Genomic DNA, 20,442 nt, shown 5'->3' with positions numbered 1-20,442 from the left:
GCGGCCGTTATACCTTGTTGTGACAAGGTGCAGAGGCCTCAGAATGGGGATAGCCATGTGTGTCCTGGCTCCATGTCTGACCCGCTAAGCGCCCTTTGGATCGGGGACTAAACTATCAGGAAGAGCCGCAAGTACCTGCTGAGGGAAGCTCCGATGCCGATACTTCCGGTATGGTGGAACGCATGAGGAACGCAGGCGCAGTGCATCTGACGTCATCTGAAGCGGCCTCTCCCCCGATCTGGCGCCAAATTTGAATTTAAAAGAGCGGTGTTGCTGAGCTTCGGTGCCTGTTGTGCCTGGCAGCCGAGCTCTAGCGTTTTAAAGGTATAGGCCTGTCCTATTGTCAGGCAAACCTTCTGATAATATGGGAACCTGTGCTTTTCTTGAAGTCTGCAGCATATTTTATTTTTTTAATGCTCTGTTTCTCTATTCAGATGTCCAGCACGTCCGGCAGAGGAGAAAAAAGTTCCCGCAAAAGCAGGCACAGGATGTGCCAGTCATGTGAGCAGCCACTCCTAGATGACTTCCCTCAGGATCTCTGCATAAGGTGCCATAGGGATACCCAGGAACCCTCTCCGCCAAGGAAAAAACGGAGGTCTAGCTCTCCCCTCTGCATTTCCTGTCTTCAACCCCTGCCGGATAATCACGCCACTAATATATGTGAGCAATGTTCTCACCCTGATGATTCTTCGGACGACGAGATGAGCAAGATGGTTTCCCTCTTTAAAGCCTTCCTTAAAAAATCTAAGGCAAAGAAGAAGGGTACTAAAAGGAGACCGCGTTCCCCATCCTCGTCTGAGAAATCGTCACGCTCTGAAGGAGAAATCTCATCTTTTTTGGATTCTCCCGTTATTGAAGATAATTTTTTATTTGATAAAGCAGACAGAAATCAGCTGATTAAAGAGGTCAAGAATATTATGGAAGCCAATAAGGAAAAATGCAGCAAACATAATGAAGAGGATCTTTTTTATTTTCCTAAAAAGAAGGCGTCAGTGTTCCCTGGACACCCAGTCCTGGATGCCGTGATGTCTAAAGAATGGGTTCAGAAGTGTATAGAAAACAGATCCAGCGGAATCATCCTCCTGGGGAACCCCGGCTAAAGTGGACCCGGCTGTAGCTAGATTAGCAAAAAGATCATTTTTTCCCTCTGACGATTCATCCCTGTTGAAGGATCCTATGGAAAAAAAAGGCCGATGGTCTCCTCAAAAGACAACATACGTATCTCGCCTCTCTTAATAAGGCTGCGATGGCGACCGTTCCTGTTGCTCAAGCACTTAGATTGTGGCTCAGCCATCTGGGCAGGGACATTGAAGATGGAGTATCAAGAGAAGAACTCCTCAAGCAATTGCCTACACTCAAATCAGCAGCGGAATTTCTATGTGACTTCCCGGTTGATACCATACGATTGTGTGCCAAGAACATGGCATTGGCCAACTCGATCCGTAGATCTCTCTGGCTGAAGATTTGGTCAGGTGACTCCTCTTCGTAAAACAACCTGTGTGCCCTTCCCTTTGAACCTGGGAAGCTGTTTGGATCGCAGTTAGATAAATTGCTGGAAGCTAACAAGGAAGATAAAGCTTTGAACTTTCCGCAACCCAGACGCAGGGACAAAAACAGATTTTTTCGCCCCTATAGGGCACAAGATTCAGGAAGATCAAACTTCAGAGGACGTTCTGGACGGGGAAGATCTGATCGAAGAGCCTGGACCTCCTCAGAGAAGTCTAAGAGAAAGGGAGAGGACAACAGACCCCCAAAATCCGAGTTCTGACGCCAGAAGACAGAAAGTAGGAGGTCGGTTATCTCTCTTCTACGAAAACTGGTGTCACATCACTTCAGACATCTGGGTCCTAGGGATTATAAGAAGAGGTTATCAACTAGAACTCGATTACTTGCCAAGAGACAGATTTATACTCAGCAAGGGGGAGAATCCACAAGTCTTTCTACTGCTAAACGAGTTCCCAGGCAAAGGAGTTCTGGAGAAAGTTCCAAATTCTCAGAAAAATTTGGGAGTATATTCCAGGATTTTCTGTATTCCAAAAAGAGATGGCAAAAGTCGGTTGATTATAGACCTCCGCTACCTGGACCGTTATATATGAAGAAAATCCACTTCAAAATGGAGACGATAAGATCCATCACGGCTGTTCTCAGGGGGAAGGTGTTTATGGCGTCTTTAGCCCTAAAGGACGCATACCTCCATGTCCCAATAAGTCAAGAGTCGAGAAAATTCTTAAGAGTGGCCATCAGGAGAAATGGGGTGACACTCCACTATCAGTTCAAAGCCCTGCCGTTTGGACTATGTTCAGCCCCAAGAGTCTTTACGAAGATAGCTGTTGTAATTGCAGTAGCACTTTGCCTCCAAGGGATCCAGATCTTCCCCTACCTGGACGACTGGCTAATTGCAGCCGAGTCGGAAGCCCTACTACGTTTACATTTAAAGAAGACTATAGAACACCTACAGTCAGTGGGATTCCTAGTGAACTGGGAGAAGTCGGATATTGTTCCAGCTACCTCCAAGACCTTCTTGGGCTTCACAATAGACACAAGGGCCATGAAGCTCTATCTCCCCCCTGGGAAAATAAGGACACTGAAGAAAGAAATACAAATATTGATGTCTCTTCATTTCCCATCGGTCCGCAGAGTGATGAAGACACTCGGACATCTCACATCAGTCTCAGATGCTGTTTCCTGGGCGAATATTCACAGCAGAGATCTGCAACAAGATATGCTACATGCCTGGCGTCGGAACAAGTTCAAATTGGACGCAAGAATGAGGATGAGACCCTCTACTATCCAGAGCCTCAGATGGTGGTTACGCATGAGTCATCTGACTATAGGAAAAAAATTCCAGTTTCTTACCCCAGTGATCATCACCACAGATGCTTCCGGTCAAGGATGGGGGGCTCACCTCCAGGACAAATGGGTGCAGGGCCTCTGGTCTTCCAAGGAGAAGAAACAGTCCTCAAACTATAAAGAGATGAAAGCAGTCTTGTTAGCCCTCTACCGGTTCAAAACCTATATATCAGGGAAGCCTGTGTTGATTCGGTCGGACAACCTATCGACCGTATTTTATCTAAACAAACAGGGTGGGACAAGAAGCTCTCGTCTTCTGAAACTATGCAAGGAAATATTCAAGTGGGCAGAATTACATCTGCTGGAATTAAAAGCAACGCATATCAGAGCTTGCTACAATACTCGAGCAGACCATCTGAGCAGGAAGACGATCAATCAAGCCGACTGGGAGCTCAACCCAATCATCTTTCACCAGATCATAGCCAGATGGGGGACACCGACCTGGGATCTGATGGCATCAGCAAAAAACAAGAAACTGGACAGGTTCTGCTCTCTAAACAGTCACAACAATCCCACTGTAGTAGACGCATTTTCTATGAACTGGAAACATCTGTCGGTCTACATCTTCCCTCCAGTCCCCCTTATCCCGAGAGTCCTGAGGAAAATAGTAGAGGAGAAACCTCAAGCCATAATAATAGCTCCTTTTTGGCCGAGGAGGTCGTGGTTCCTGCTCCTATTCCAGCTGTCCAAAGGCAACTTCTGAAAACTTCCCCTACGTCCGGATCTTCTGATTCAGAATGGGCTGCATCACCAAAGTCTGGACCGTCTACACCTTACTGCTTGGAGGCTGAAAGAAGTAGATTAGAGGGAAAAGGCCTCTCACAATCAGTTGTTAATACGCTGCTTTCTTCCAGAAAAGATTCTACGAATAGAAAATATGCTAAAGTCTGGAGAAGATTTATGTCCTGGATGTCGGAGACTGGCCATGAAAATATTAATGTTTCCTCCATCCTTCAGTTTCTCCAAGATGGATTCCAGAAAGGGCTGAAGCCCAATACCCTAAGATCACATATGACCGCTATTAATTCCATGACTGAGAATAAATACCTCCATCATCCGTTAAGACTTAACCCTACGCATAGGAATCAGTTTCCGGTCTGGGATCTTTCCTTGGTTCTGAAAAGACTGACCCTCTCTCCATTCGAACCATTGGAAGAAGCTGACCTCAAGTGGCTTTCTTATAAGGCACTTTTTCTCACAGCCATCACTTCTGCAAAAAGACTGGGGGAACTCCAAGCCTTATCATCCAAGTTTCCATACTTACGTTTCCTTCCGGATGGAATATTGCTTCGCACAATGCCATTCTTCATGCCCAAGGTTCCGTCTTCAGTAAACAAAAATAGAGAAGCGTTCCTTCCTGTATTTTGTCCCGAGCCTCTCAATGAACAACAGAATCTCTGCCATACCTTGGATGTGAAAAGAGCATTAGAAATTTATCTCCAAAGAACAGGAGAATTCAGAGGCAGTGAAAACCTATTCGTTCTTTTCTCTGGCCCAAGGAAAGGACTCTCACCTTCCAAAGATACCCTCGTAAGATGGATAAAGTCCACTATTCTGGAAGCGTATTCACTTGAGGCCATACCTCCTCCATTTCCTGTCAGAGCTCACTCCAACAGAGCCACAGCTACTTCCTGGGCAGAGATGGCACAAGTCCCGATAGAAGAAATTTGCAATGCAGCATCTTGGTCTTCATCTCTCACCTTCGTGAAACACTACCGTCTGGACATCAACGCTAGAAGCTCAGCCTTTGGCACTGGCGTATTGTCGGCAGCTCTTTCTGAAAATCCCCCCCTTTGAGATCTATAAAAATCCCATTCTGTGCTGCCGAAGGACGAAATGGGAAAGGGAAAATTCTTACCGGGATTTTACTTTACTTGAGTCCGAAGGCAGCACAAGTATACCCTCCCTAATAAATTATTTTTTTTTGGCATCCACTATTTGTCGGAGTCTATTTTTTAAACACAAGGAGGCATTGTGGGAGAGGAGACCTTATAGGAGAGTGAATTGATTGATTAATTGTCAATTAATATGTTCTAGGTGGGCGGTCCTGGAAAAGATGAGGACAAGGTTAACCCATTCTGTGCTGCCTTCGGACTCAAGGAAAGTAAAATCTCGGTAAGAATTTTCCCTATATAGATGGAGGACTGGAGGAGGGTATATAGTGTATATAGAGGGAGGAGTGTATAAAGTGTATAGATGAAGGACTGGAGGAGGGTATATAGATGGAGGACTGAAGGTGGGTATATAGAGGGAGGAGGGTATATAATGTATATAGATGGAGGACTGGAGGAGGGTATATAGTGTATATGGAGGGAGGACTGGAGGAGGGGATATATTGTATATATCTACTGTGAGGGAGCACATCTACTATGATTAGTATAACTAATGTGTGGGGCACTTAAAGGGCATCACAGTGTGGGGGGGGGGGCACAGAGGAGGCAAAACCACTATGTGGAGGGGGCACAGAGGAGGCAAAACCACCATGTGGAGGGGGCACAGAGGAGACAAAACCACCATGTGGAGGGAGCACAGAGGAGGCAAAACCACAGTGGGGAGGGGCACAGAGGAGGCAAAACCACAGTGGGGAGGGGGACAGAGGAGGCAAAACCACCGTGGGGAGGGGGACAGAGGAGGCAAAAACACCATGTGGAGGGAGCACAGAGGAGGCAAAACCACCATGTGGAGGGGGCACAGAGGAAGCAAAGCCACCATGTGGAGGGGGCACAGAGGAGGCAAAGCCACCATGTGGAGGGGGCACAGAAGAGGCAAAGCCACCATGTGGAGGGGGCACAGAGGAGGCAAAATCACGTGTGAAGGGGGCACTGAGAAGGAAAAACCACCTCATTGAGTTAGAATACCTTGTAAGGGGGTGTACTGTATAGTGAGCAATGTAACTGTGAGGGACTTTATAAAAGCTTCGAGCAGCCCTTTTCCTGCGTCTGGCACAGTCTGTAAGGGGCGCGAGGAAGCAGTCACATGATCTCATGACGTCATGCCCTCAAAGAAGCCAATCCATTCTAGGCTTTACCCGCACACAGCCCCTATTCCTTCCACAAGCTCCTGCAGTCCGTCTTTGGCAGTACGCCCCCCATTTGGTCATGTGACCAGTGACGTCACAAACCTCCTTTTAACAACTCCATTCTAGCATCTACTGAGGTGACAGCAGTGCTCTGGGAGGAGGAGCCGTCCGCTTGCTGCAGCTGCTGGTATTTGCCGGGCCCGCGCTGAACATGGAGCTGTCTGCAGTCGGGGAGCGGGTTTTCGCCGCCGAGTCCATTATAAAACGGCGTATAAGAAAGGTGAGCTGCAGGGGCAGCCTGTCAAATGTGGCGCCGGGGCTGACGGGCCGTCACTTTCTTTTCCCCGCTTGTCTCTTTTGGTTTTCCTATTGCGCTTTCAGTATTCAGAGCTGAGGCCCGTGGAGCGGCGCAGTGGCGCCCCCTGGAGCTCCCCGCGGTGTGGAGGGCACCTATTACCTACCCGATGCTGATGTTTGGCATCTAATTGCTTATTCTGGTGCTGGCCCAATGCCAGTAAGCGGCCCTGAGTATTGACTATCGCCCCCTAGTGGCTGTAGTACTAGCAGCAGCCTGCAGTGGGAATGTACTGGATGCAGACATTCACATCTAGCTGTACTGTTATATGAAGAACACTTGGCACTGCTGGTTCTAATGACATCCGAGATGTTTGGGTTCATCTGCTTATAGAATTGTGTCCCTGCTGCCGCACCTAAGGCCAGACACGCGCCAGTGAGTTGAATGCGATGAACTCGCGGTCCCGTCCTGACCTGCCTTCCGCTGACAGGATCGCACAGCATTAGGCTCCATTCACACGTCCGCATCCGTTCCACAATTTTGTGGAACGGGTGAAGACCCATTCATTCTCTATGGGGACGGAATGGATGCGGACAGCACACAGTGTGCTGTCAGCATCCACATTTGCGGAGCGCGGCCCTGATCTTCAGGTCCGCACGTCCTCAAAAGATAGAACATGTCCTATTCTTGTCTGCAGCTTGCGGACAAGACTAGGCATTTCTATAGGGGTGCCGGGGCGGGTGTGTTGCGGAAGCGCAATTTGCGGGTCCGCAACACACCACGGACATGTGAATGGAGCCTTAGGACTCATGCACACACGGCCGTAGCAGTTTTTGCGGACCACAAATTGCAGATCTGCAAAGCTTGAATACTGGCCTTGTGCATTCTGCATTTTGCGGAACATCCTGCCCTCTGTCAGAACGGACTATTCTGGTCTGCGTGGTAGCGGAATGGACTTACGGAGGCAAAAGCACACGGTGTGCTGTCCGCATCTTTTGCGGCCCCATTGAAATGAATGTGTCCCCATCCGACCCGCAAAAAATGCAGACCCTGAAATAAGTTTATGTGCATGAGCCCTAACCCTTAGAAACCTGGAATGTATTCCATCACACTGACAACATTATGTCAGTGTAATACCTTAGATTCCAGGACTTTCAGGGTTAGGGCTCATTCAGACGACCGTATTTATGGCTCCACATCTGTTCCGCAATTCTGCAGAATGTGTGCGGACCCATTCATTTCAATGGGGCTGCAAAGGATGCGGCCAGCACACTGTCTGCTGTCCGCATCCGTAGTTCCGTTCTGCAGCCCCAGAAAAAATATAGAGCATGTCCTGTTCTCGCCGACAAGAATAAGCGTTTCTATATAGGGCTGGCCCTGTGCGGTCCGCAGAATGCTCACGGCCAGTATCCGTCTCGCTGACGCGCTGTGAGTTTACGTGTTCAGCTTGCTTGTGTATATGTCTGCCCTAAGAGAACTGCACACAATGTGGATTTGCGAGTGGAATTTGACCTGCTGTGTGGATCCGTTGTGCAGTTCTGCACCTTAAATGTAGTGATTTTTCCCCTGGATTTCAATGGGGTTGTTAAAAGAACCAGAAAATCTGCACCAGAACTGCAGCAAATGGTGCGGGTGCTGTTTTCATGCCGTTTCTCTGCAGGTAGCATTACGGTATGTTCAGATGGAGGATTTTGTGCATGGATACGTTGCCACACAAAACTGGGCCAAATCTGCGCTGGAACAAGCCTCCCATTTTAATGCAGTTGATGCGGCCCAGGATTTTCACTGCGCAGTTTTCAAGTCTGTGCCAAGACTGTGCAGGCCCGCTCTTGGCGCAGTTACCCCACGGACCCCTCGTTCGCATGCAAATCCATAGCAGAACCTGCAGTGCAGTGGTTTTTGCCGTGTGAAACGTGGTGGGCTTTGTCGTGGACATACCCTTAGTAGGAATCTTTGTGACAATTGCAAGGTCTCATTCTAAAGCAGGCATGCTCGACCTGCGGCCCTCCAGCTGATGTAAAACTACAACTCCCACAATGCCCTGCTGTAGGCTGTTCGGGCATGCTGGGAGTTGTAGTTTTGCAACAGCTGGAGGGCCGCAGGTTGAACAGGCCTGTTCTAAAGCATACATTTCCAGCGATTTACAAGTGACTACTTGCGGCATGTAACCCTAGCATGAATAAACCACAAAAGTAAAAAAATCCATACATCTGTCTGCAGCTTGAGCTGCCTGGGATTCCCCGCTGTGCCCCCCACCCTATGGCCTCATATGCCCTTGTGACGTTTGCTGAAATTCTTTCCTTCTCTGCGCTGGCTTCTGCTGAAGGAAATGTTTCCACTCATTAGATTGTGTAGGTCGCTGTTCACTTCTGCCCTGGTGACTGACTTCAGTCGTGCCAGGTGGGGACACGACATCACTGTTGGCAGCTGCTCACACTAAGCTAAGTAGTGTATGCTGTTAGGATTGGTTTCCTTCCCTTTGTCCTGATGAAATCCTAGCATTTACACATGTTTGTCATACCATTTACCATCATGGTGGAGATTTACGAGCACATTCATGGCGATTTTCTGCTATAATCTTGATAAAAACAATAAGTGTATTCTATTTGCAAAGTCTCACTACTTGTAGGAAGTAAAAGGAGGAGTTTCCAGTGCTTTACCTACAGCAACCTGGCATTGCTCTACCTAGTGGGCCTCTTTTGGGCATATGGTGCACACTACACCATTTTATTTTTATTTTTTTTGGGGGGGGGGGGGTGGGCAGAGTTGATATTTGCAGATTATGATGGAAATTCATAGCAAACAGTGAAATGATTCTTGCCTCATTGGATGAACATGCAAAAAAGCAATCTTTCTCCTATCAAATACCAGCGAATAAACGTAAGCCAATAAAAACGTATCACTTGAGCCGATGCTCGCATGTACAAACACCATGTGAAATAAAATACACATATGCCTATATTACAAGTACCTATCAAGAAACTACCAGACCGCATAAAATCTGAATAAATGTTATTAACACATTACATAACTGACAATCCATACATAGAGGATGAGTGCAGGGAAAGGCGGCATCCATAGGAGGAAGACACGAGCAGTGATTCAATACAGTATCCACGTATAGACAGCAATATAGTGCATAGTGCCCAACTAGTCAAAGGAGGGAAGGGATGCAAATGAGCTGTTAACAAGCTCTGCCTCTGATGCCACCAGATGTAAGGCAGCTATCCTATAAATCAATGTTCAGCTCTTAAAATAAGCCTTGAGACATAACTTGGATATTAAATTAGCCAGCACCTCATCTGCAGACATATGTAACACAGAATCCATTACCATTACGTGTTTCCTCCAGGATGGCACCACCCCCGACGCGCGTTTCGGCGAACCTTCGTCTGGTGCTGGCGGCATCACCGGAGGGCACACATTAAATACCCTAATTGGCCAATGATAGAGCTCAACACATAATTAGCTATGATTACCGGCACCTACGTATAGGTGCAACACCAAAAGAAATGGAAGGCAGAGCCGCATCAGTATGACGAGGCATCTAGCATGATGTGAAGATCGAATCGCATGATCGCGCGCACAAATCCCATGAGGACGTCGGCAGTCCGGCAATACCATGATCGCAGGAGTGCGACGGCACTAAGCACAAAATTGCGCATGCGCCTGCCCAACGCATCCCCATGGAAACATTATAATACAACAATGCATAAATGAATTTGTGCATATCCATATTTGATCAAGATGTAGCAAATAGTGATTATACATATACCCTGATGAGAAAAAAGTGATGATATGAAAATAAAAATAACGGTGTGAAAAAAATGATCTTAAAATATTTTAACACAATTGAAAAAACAAAATAAACACAAAATGTGACTAAATGAGTGATAGTGCATAATTCATGGTGTATGATGTAAGTGATGATTGGGCATGAACAAATAGACATATTGTGATAATCTACAGTAGTCCCTCAAGATACAATATTAATTGGTTCCAGACGACCATTCTATGTTCAAACCATTGTAAGTTGAGTAATTGGTTCCAAAGCCCCAAAATGTCACCCAAGATAAGAGAAAATGAAGATTTAAGAAAAATAAGCAGATAAACAAGTCCTTACATATAACAGTCAGGAATAGCTGATAACTAGCAGGTAATCTAGCTATTATACCAGAGAAGTGGCCTTGATTGGTTGGATCCGAATCTGAGACATTGTATGTTGAGTCTGGTTTCAACTTACAATGTGTCAAAAAAGACCATTGTATGATGAAAATATTGTATCCTGAGGGATCGCTGTATATACAATGTGCACGAGTATGAATGATAAGTGGTGTGTAATGAAAGTGAATTTAAACATGAATAATTATGAATATGAATTATAATGTCTATACATGGTGCATCAATGTACAAATCTATACAATGTGTATGTAATTATATATGTGTAAGACGTGTGAATATTATAAGTCTAAATAGAAGCGAGTAAGTTGCCTGACAAAGGTGATGCAAATATAAAAGAATTAAATGAATGTGAAAAAAATACATGATTAATAATTAACTACATCAATCCAATAATAATTACAATCATGTGTAATTATAATTACGAATTATGCGAGGATTAGATGTACATTAAAGCACATGATTATGCAAACTTATGAAACTCAATCCACATGATTGGAATACCTCAGGAAAAAACATGATTATAATTTAAAATTACGTAACAGTACACGATACATAATACATACACATATAGATCCAAATGAAATTAATAAAAAAAATACAAAAAGCATTATGCGTTCAAATTCACAAAAATACATAAATAAAATATAATAATTGGGGAATATGTTCCAGTACCAAAACGAGACTCAAAATGACCGACCACAATAAGAAATATATAAAAAATGTGACCCTGGAGTGATACATGATACATGATGAAATATAACACTAAATATATTAAATAATAAAAACAATTACATGATTAAAGCAAGGAGTATGCATCGTGATAAACCTTACTTCATCATCCTCCGAGTAGAGCAGATCAAAGTGGGTACATGACTTTGCCCTTTGATACGCCGCCTTGATGGACCATTGACTCTCTACCCTATTGGTAAAGCCTTGCTTGAATTCTTTCGCCCGTTCTTCAAATATATCATCAGTGGAACAAATCCTGTGCACCCGCAAGAACTGTCCAACTGGGATGGATCGAATCCTCTGTGGGGGATGAGATGAAGAGGCGTGTAAGTATGAGTTTACTGCAGTCGGTTTCCTAAAGATATTAGTCACAATGGCACCATCAGCCCCCTCCAGAGTTGAACATCCAGGAAGGCGATAATGTCCCTATCACACTTAAAAGTAAGTCTGATATTCTTGGTGTTGTCATTCAATATTGCAAAAAATGGCTGTAACTGCAAAGAATCGCCCTGCCAAATCAAAAACACATCATTGATGTACCGCGCTAAAAAAATGGCGCAGTCCATCAAAGGATGTTGATCTGACAGGAATAGGTCCTTCTCCCACAGCCCCAGGAACAAATTAGCATAAGAGGGGGCACAAGGCACCCCCATCGCTGTCCCCTGGAGCTGCATGTAGAAGGACCCATCAAAAATAAAGAAAGTATGCGTCAGGATAAACTCCAATAAATCAATTAAAAATCTTTTTGCCATCCTATCATTTTCCCTTTCTAAAAAATAGCCGACGGACTGAATTCCATATTGATGTCTGATGCTGGTATACAGTGATTCAATGTCACATGTTACCAGCACCATGTCCTCCTCCAAATGGATTCCTTCAATCTTACGCAGGAAATCCTGAATAAAAGATGGTAAATTAGCCACCATACCCTTAAATTGTGAATCCAGGTAGCGCCCAACCCTCTCGGTTAAATTGCCACTACCAGAAATGATGGGCCTACCTGGAGAGACCCTATCGTTCTTGTGAGTCTTTGGTAGAAGTTATAATGTTGGTACCGTAGGTTCTCTCACGATCAAGGCGTCATAAGGATTTGGAAATTACACTTTCATCCAAAGCTTTATCCAGAATATCCCGCATGCTGGCCTCAAAAGAAGACAATGGGTTGAATATTAGTTTTTTTATAAGTCCCTTATTTGTCTATAGGCCTTCTTCTCATACATTGAGTGGGGCCACACCACGATGTTGCCCCCCTTGTCTGAGGGTTTAAAGACAACATCAGGTAATTTGGACAGATTTTCCAAACTCAAACATTGCGATCCCTCGATACGATCTTAGGAATATTAATAAATTCCTTGGAAACCAGTTTCACAAACATATCAATAGAGGGACATAAGGAAAGTGGAGGAAACTTGCATCTAATTGATGGAGGTATCTCAATATCCCTGCCCTGTTCACCTTCCAAGAGTTCGCACAGCCTCCCGTTCCTCGTTAGTGATGAAGTGATCCGAATATTCCTTGTTGTGGTGCCACCTTTTAAAAAGTTAAGAACGAGCAAATATATGAAAGTCCTTTATTGCTGTAAAATGATTAAAGGGGGCACAGGTGGAAAAGGTTAAACCCTTTTTCAAGAACTGATATTTCCGAAGGGGACAACACATAATTAGGTTAATTACCTTCAAGAAATCCTGTTGTGTTCCCCCATTGCTCCCAAGAAAATTCCTCTTCTTCCCTCCCGGATGTACCGCCAGGAGCCCCCTTCCTCTTATATGTTGTTGTGGATCCTGGGGGAAGAAGAGGAATTTTATTATTGTGGTTGGTCATTTTGAGTATCGTTTTGGTACTGGCACATATTCCCCGATTTTTATATATTTTTTTTATATATTTTATGTATTTTTGTGAAATTGAACGCATAATGCTTTTTTTCTTTTTTGTGTGTAATTTGATCATAGTATCATTTGGACCTATATGTGTATGTATTGTTATGCAATTTTAAATTATAATGTTTTTTTCTGAGGTATTCCAGTCATGTGGATTGAGTTTAATAAATTTGCATAGTCATGCGCTTTAATATACATCTAATACTCGCATAATTAGTTCGCATATTGTATAAATTTGGATATTTATGTATATTTCTATATATACAGTACAGACCAAAAGTTTGGACACCTTCTCATTCAAAGAGTTTTCTTTATTTTCATGACTATGAAAATTGGAGATTCACACTGAAGGCATCAAAACTATGAATTAACACATGTGGAATTATATACATAACAAACAAGTGTGAAACAACTGAAAATATGTCATATTCTAGGTTCTTCAAAGTAGCCACCTTTTGCTTTGATTACTGCTTTGCACGCTCTTGGCATTCTCTTGATGAGCTTCAAGAGGTAGTCCCCTGAAATGGTTTTCACTTCACAGGTGTGCCCTGTCAGGTTTAATAAGTGGGATTTCTTGCCTTATAAATGGGGTTGGGACCATCAGTTGCGTTGAGGAGAAGTCAGGTGGATACACAGCTGATAGTCCTACTGAATAGACTGTTAGAATTTGTATTATGGCAAGAAAAAAGCAGCTAAGTAAAGAAAAATGAGTGGCCATCATTACTTTAAGAAATGAAGGTCAGTCAGTCAGCCGAAAAATTGGGAAAACTTTGAAAGTAAGGGCTATTTGACCATGAAGGAGAGTGATGGGGTGCTGCGCCAGATGACCTGGCCTCCACAGTCACCGGACCTGAACCCAATCGAGATGGTTTGGGGTGAGCTGGACTGCAGAGTGAAGACAAAAGAGCCAACAAGTGCTAAGCATCTCTGGGAACTCCTTCAAGACTGTTGGAAGACCATTTCAGGGGACTACCTCTTGAAGCTCATCAAGAGAATGCCAAGAGTGTGCAAAGCAGTAATCAAAGCAAAAGGGGGCTACTTTGAAGAACCTAGAATATGACATATTTTCTGTTTCACACTTGTTTGTTATGTATATAATTCCACATGTGTTAATTCATGGTTTTGATGCCTTCATAGTCATGAAAATAAAGAAAACTCTTTGAATGAGAAGGTGTGTCCAAACTTTTGGTCTGTACTGTGTGTATATATATATATATATATATATTATATTACACATGATTTTAATTGTTTATTATTGGATTGATTTATTTATTAATCATGTATTACTAATCATGTATTTTTTACGTATTTTATCACATTCATTTAATTCTTTTATATTTGCATCACCTTTGTCAGGCAACTAACTCGCTTCTATTTAGACTTATAATATTCACACGTCTTACACATATATAATTACATACACATTGTATAGATTTGTACATTGATGCACCATGTATAGACATTATAATTCATAATTATTCATGTTTAAATTCACTTTCATTACACACCACTTATCATTCATACTTGTGCACATTGTATATACAGCGATCCCTCAGGATACAATATTTTCATCATACAATGGTCTTTTTTGACACATTGTAAGTTGAAACCAGACTCAACATACAATGTCTCAGATTCGGATCCAACCAATCAAGGCCACTTCTCCGGTATAATAGCTGGATTACCTGCTAGTTATCAGCTATTCCTGACTGTAATATGTAAGGACTTGTTTATCTGTCTTAGTTATCTGCTTATTTTTCTTAAATATTCATTTTCTCTTATCTTGGGTGACATTTTGGGGCTTTGGAACCAATTATTCAACTTACAATGGTTTGAACATAGAATGGTCGTCTGGAACCAATTAATATTGTATCTTGAGGGACTACTGTAGATTTCTGTATTTTTTTTTTTCTTATCAGGGTATATGTATAATCACTATTTGCTACATCTTGATCAAATATGGATATGCACAAATTCATTTATGCATTGTTGTATTTTAATGTTTCCATGGGGATGCATTGGGCCTGCGCCTTAACAATTTTGTGCCTGGTGCCGTCGCACTCCTGCGATCATGGTATTGCCGGACTGCCGACGTCATCATGGGATTTTGCGCGCGATCATGTGATTCAATCTTCACATCGTGCTAGATGCCGCGTCATACTGATGCGGCTCTGCCTTCCTTTTCTTTTGGTGTTGCGTAGGTGCCGGTAATAATAGCTAATTATGTGTTGAACTCTATCATTGGCCAATTGGGGTATTTAATGTGTGCCCTACGGTGATGACGCCACCCCCAGACGAAGGTTCGCCGAAACGCGCGTTCGGGGCTGGCGCCATCCTGGAGGAAACACATAATGGTAATGGATTCTGTGTTACATATGTTTGACTAGTTGGGCACTATGCACTTGCACTTTATTGCTGTCTATACGTGGATACAGTATTGAATCACTGCTTTTGTGTCTTCCTCCTGTGGATGCCGCCTTTCCCTGCACTCATCCTCTATGTATGGATTGTCCGTTATGTAATGTGTTAATAACATTTATTCATATTTTATGCGGTCTGGTAGTTTCTTGATAGGTACTTAATCTTTCTCCTATTCAGACACAGCCTCGTGCACGTAACCTGTATTACTCTGACATGGAGCCCCTATTGTTTCTGTATTATTTGCTTCTGCAGCAGGGTAACGCAAAGGTGGGGGCTACTCACCATTCCTCACCACCACCCCTTATTGCACAACCTAAGATCGCGGTGTAACAGTGCAGCCATAGAAATGAACAGGGTTGTAGTGTGACTCTCAAGTTGCCGTGACCCCAGAATTGCAAGAAAATTGAGCAGGGTTGGAATTGTTCTCTGATTCTTGGGTCTATGGCTGAACTGCTACACAGTGATCCTTGGACATTGTCGTATAGCCTCAGCCTAAAACAGTATCCGATGTAGTGTCCACATTTTTCTTTCAGATTCTGTAGTGATATGAGAGAAAATTCCTCCATTTTAAATTGAAGGCTTATGGCGGTACAGTCTGGGCCTATGGGGAGGCTTATGGCGGTACAGTCTGGGCCTATGGGGAGGCTTATGGCGGTACAGTCTGGGCCTATGGGGAGGCTTATGGCGGTACAGTCTGGGCCTATGGGGAGGCTTATGGCGGTACAGTCTGGGCCTATGGGGAGGCTTATGGCGGTACAGTCTGGGCCTATGGGGAGGCTTATGGCGGTACAGTCTGGGCCTATGGGAGGCTTATGGCGTTACAGTCTGGGCCTATGGGGAGGCTTATGGCGGTACAGTCTGGGCCTATGGGGAGGCTTATGGCGGTACAGTCTGGGCCTATGGGGAGGCTTATGGCGGTACAGTCTGGGCCTATGGGGAGGCTTATGGCGGTACAGTCTGGGCCTATGGGGAGGCTTATGGCGGTACAGTCTGGGCCTATGGGGAGGCTTATGGCGGTACAGTCTGGGCCTTTAGACTGCAATGGGTGCTATAGGTTCCATCGAACTTGTACTGAGCTGTAATCTGCAACAAAGTAGCGGATAATGCGTGTGATTAGAACCCCCCCACAAAACCTCGTTCACATGCTGTGGAAGTAATTTTCATGCTTTCGCCTGTGTTTATATCTGCATTCATATTTCCATCTCGGCTTTGGTTCGGAGTTACTAGTTGGAACAGACTTTCCACTTTAAAAATCAATTACAGAAGTTATTCAACAAAGTCATGCGTGACTTTGTGAATAACTAACTTCGGCTCATCAGCCCATACATTCTAGTACTGAGATGGATCTCCATACAGTATTATTCCGAAGTTATGAACAAAGCGACTTCGGATGTATCATCTGAAGCTCTCTTCCCTCATCAGTAGTTGACACCTCATGTAACACATACAGAACTGTAGTCTTTAGGTAGCTGAGTTATTCTTCTATGTGTAGGAGGAGGGGGGGGGGGATTTATCAAAACTGGTATCAAAGAAAACTGGTTTAGTAGCCCACAGCAACCAATCAGATTCCACCTTTCTGTATTCAGAGCTCCTTTTGAACATGAAAGGTGGAATCTGATTAGTCGCTATGGTGAGCTAAGCCAGTTTTCTTTGACACCAGTTTTGATAAATCTTCCCCATAGTCTGTTACACACAGACATATACAGTTTTTTAGCTCCTAGAATTCAACACTTTCGGCTGAAACCCCAGCCAGCTAGAAAAAGAACTACTCTGTAGCGTAAAATGTTGCTTGTTTGGTATTTTGCTGGTGCTCGTAAGCCCCATTACAGCTTTAATAGCTTAGAAATTAAATATTCAGTCTGCTCATGGTTAATGAAAAAGACTTATTACGAGCGCCAAGTCGGCTGTATACCCAGACAGCAAATAAGCATACAAATCAATAAATTGGACTGGATTTGCAAGTAATAGTATCAGATGTAGGAAGTGTATACCAATATTTATTGTTACTAAAGGTATACATAAACCATAGCCTAGCAGATAGTGCAGATGTTAACAGAAATACTACAAATAAAAACTCATAATACAATACCAGTAAAATCTGGTCTCAGCAGCAACTAAAGTACAGTGAGTATGGTTCAGTAGATACTGCTGTGATTATAATTCAGTACAGTCATGGTCAGGCAGGAACCCCCAGCATTATAAATCATTATCAGGCCTCATGCACACTAACATTGTTTGGGTCCACATCCGATCCTGGAAAAAATGGCAAATGCTCCAGAATGCATATTTTTTTTTTTTTTCTTTCAAAGAAGCCATTAGCATAAATAATGCCAGCTAATAACAAAAATGTCCATACAAAAAATGCTTGTGTGTTTTTGTGTTTAACCACCGGGCCATTTTGCACCTTCGTAACCAGGCTTGTTTTTCAAAATCTGACATGTATCACTTTATGTCGTAATAACTTTCAAATCCTTTTACTTATCCAAGCCATTCTGAGATTTTCTCGTGACGCATTGTACTTCATGACAGTCATAAATTTGAGTCAATATAGTAAACCTTTTATTTATGAAAAAATCCCAAATTTACCAGAAAATTTGAAAAATTCACAATTTTCTGCATTTCAATTTCTCTGCTTTTAAAACAGAAAGTGATACCTCATAAAATATTTATTACTTAACATTTCCCATATGTCTGCTTTATGTTGGCATCATGTCATTTTATTTTCTTGGGATGTTAGAAGGCTTAGAATTTTTTAGAAGCAATTCTTTAAATGTTTAAGAAAATTTCCAAAACCCACTTTTTAAGGACTAGTTCAGGTGTGAAGTCACTTTGCTTACATAGTAGAACCCCCCCCCCCGCCCCCATAAATGATCCCATTTTGGAAACTACACCACTCAAGTTACTCAGAACAGATTTTACAAACTGTTAACCCTTTAGGTATTCCACAAGAATTAAAGGAAAATGAAGATTACATTTCAAAATTTTACTCTTTTGGCAGATTTTCCATTTTAATGCATTTTTTTTCTTTAAGACATCGAGGGTTAACAGCCAAACAAAACTCAATATTTATTACCCCGATTCAGCGGTATACAGGAAACACCCCACATGTGGTGGTAAACTGATGTAAGGGCACACGGCAGGGCGCAGAAGAAAAAGAGCACCATATGGTTTTTGGAAGGCAGATTTTGCTGGACTGGTTTTTAGACACCATGTCCCATTTGAAGCCCCCCAGATGCACCCTACAGTAGAACCAATCAAAAAGTGACCCCATTTTGGAAACTACGGGATAAGGGACAGTTTTAGGTTACTTTCACACTTGCATTCGGAGCGGATCCGTCTGGTGTCTGTGCAGACGGATCCGCTCCTATAATGCAAACGCTTGCATTCGTTCAGAATGGATCCGTCTGCATAACTTTTTTTCAGATCTGATTTTTCACTTCGTGAAAACTCAGAACCGACAGTATATTCTAACAGAGGCGTTCCCATGGTGATGGGGATGCTTTAAGTTAGAATATACTAAAAACTGTGTGCATGACTGCCCCCTCCCTCCCCTGTATTTAACTCATTGGTGGCCAGTGCGGCCGGCCCCCCCTCCCTCCCCCCCCCTGTATTTAACTCATTGGTGGCCAGTGCGGCTGCCCCCCTCCCTCCCCCCTGTATTTAACTCATTGGTGGCCAGTGCGGCCGCCCCCCCTCCCCCCCCCCCCTAATTAAAATGACCGACCCCCCCCCCCCATCATTTGTGGCAGCAGAGGGTTCCGATCGGAGTCCCAGTTTAATCGCTGGGACTCCGATCGGTAACCATGGCAACCAGGACGCTACTGCAGTCCTGGCTGCCATGGTTACTTAGCAATTTTAGAAGCATTATACTTACCTGCGATGTCTGTGACCGGCCGGACGCTCCTCCTACTGGTAAATGAAAGGTCTGTGCTATAAGCAATGCTAAGTAACCATGACAGCCAGGACTGCAGTAGCGTCCTGGTTGCTATGGTTACCGATCGGAGTCCCAGCGATTAAACTGGGACTCCAATCGGAACTCTCCGCTGCCACCAATGATGCGGGGGTCGGTCATTTTAATTAGGGGAGGGAGGGGGGGCCGACCACACTGGCCACCAATGAGTTAAATACAGGGGAGGGAGGGGGGGGCCAGCCGCACTGGCCACCAATGTGTTAAATACAGGGGAGGGAGGGGGGGGTCCTGTACACAGTTCTTTTAGTATATTCTAACTTGAAGCGTCCCCATCACCATGGGAACGCCTCTGTGTTAGAATATACTGTTGGATCTGAGTTTCACGATCTAACTCAAATCTGATGGTATATTCTAACATAGAGGCGTTCCCATGGTGATGGGGACGCTTCAAGTTAAAATATACCATCGGATTGGAGGAAACTCAGATCTGATGGTATATTAATAGGGACTCCTGACTTTACATAGAAAGTCAATGGGGGACGGATCCGTTTGCAATTGCACCATATTGTGTCAACGTCAAACGGATCAGTCCCCATTGACTTGCATTGTAAGTCTGGACGGATCCGTTTGGCTCCGCACGGCCAGGCGGACACCAAAACGCTGCAAGCTGCGTTCGGGTGTCCGCCTGCTGAGCGGAACGGAGGCCAAGCGGTGCCAGACTGATGCATTCTGAGCGGATCCGCATCCACTCAGAATGCATTGGGGCTGTACGGATCCGTTCGGGGCCGCTTGTGAGAGCCTTCAAACGGAACTTACAAGCGGAACCCCGAACGCAAGTGTGAAAGTAGCCTTATTGGTATTATTTTGGGTTACATATGATTTTTAATCGCTCTATTATGGTTTTTGTGAGGCAAGGTAAACAAAGAATGGATGTTTTGGCACCGTTTTTATTTCTGATCGGTTAGATCATGTGCTATTTTTATAGAGCAGGTTGTTACGGATGCGATGATATCAAATATGTCTACTTTCTTTGTTTCAGTTTTACATAATAAAGCATTTTTGAAACAAATAGGTTTTGTCTCCATTTTCTGAACGCTATATTTTTTATTTTTCTGCTGATCGTCTTGTGCAGGGGCTTTTTTTTTTTTTTGCAGGAAGA

At 43.9% G+C, this 20,442-nt stretch overlaps 1 protein-coding gene across 1 annotated transcript in view; it reads left to right on the top strand.

The window, feature by feature from the left end:
• The first annotated feature begins 6,032 nt into the window (after positions 1–6,032).
• CBX6 (chromobox 6) overlaps positions 6,033–20,442 on the top strand; it is a 62,153-nt gene continuing 47,743 nt past the window's right edge. The window contains exon 1 of the mRNA XM_040407240.1: positions 6,033–6,149. Within this exon, the coding sequence (XP_040263174.1) occupies positions 6,081–6,149 (69 nt within the window). The 5' untranslated portion in view covers positions 6,033–6,080. The remainder of the gene's footprint in view (positions 6,150–20,442) is intronic.

The sequence above is a fragment of the Bufo bufo genome, chromosome 9 (assembly GCF_905171765.1).
Source record: "Bufo bufo chromosome 9, aBufBuf1.1, whole genome shotgun sequence".
Classification (NCBI taxonomy): Eukaryota; Metazoa; Chordata; class Amphibia; order Anura; family Bufonidae; genus Bufo; species Bufo bufo.
This window is presented reverse-complemented; position numbering and strand designations above follow the sequence as displayed.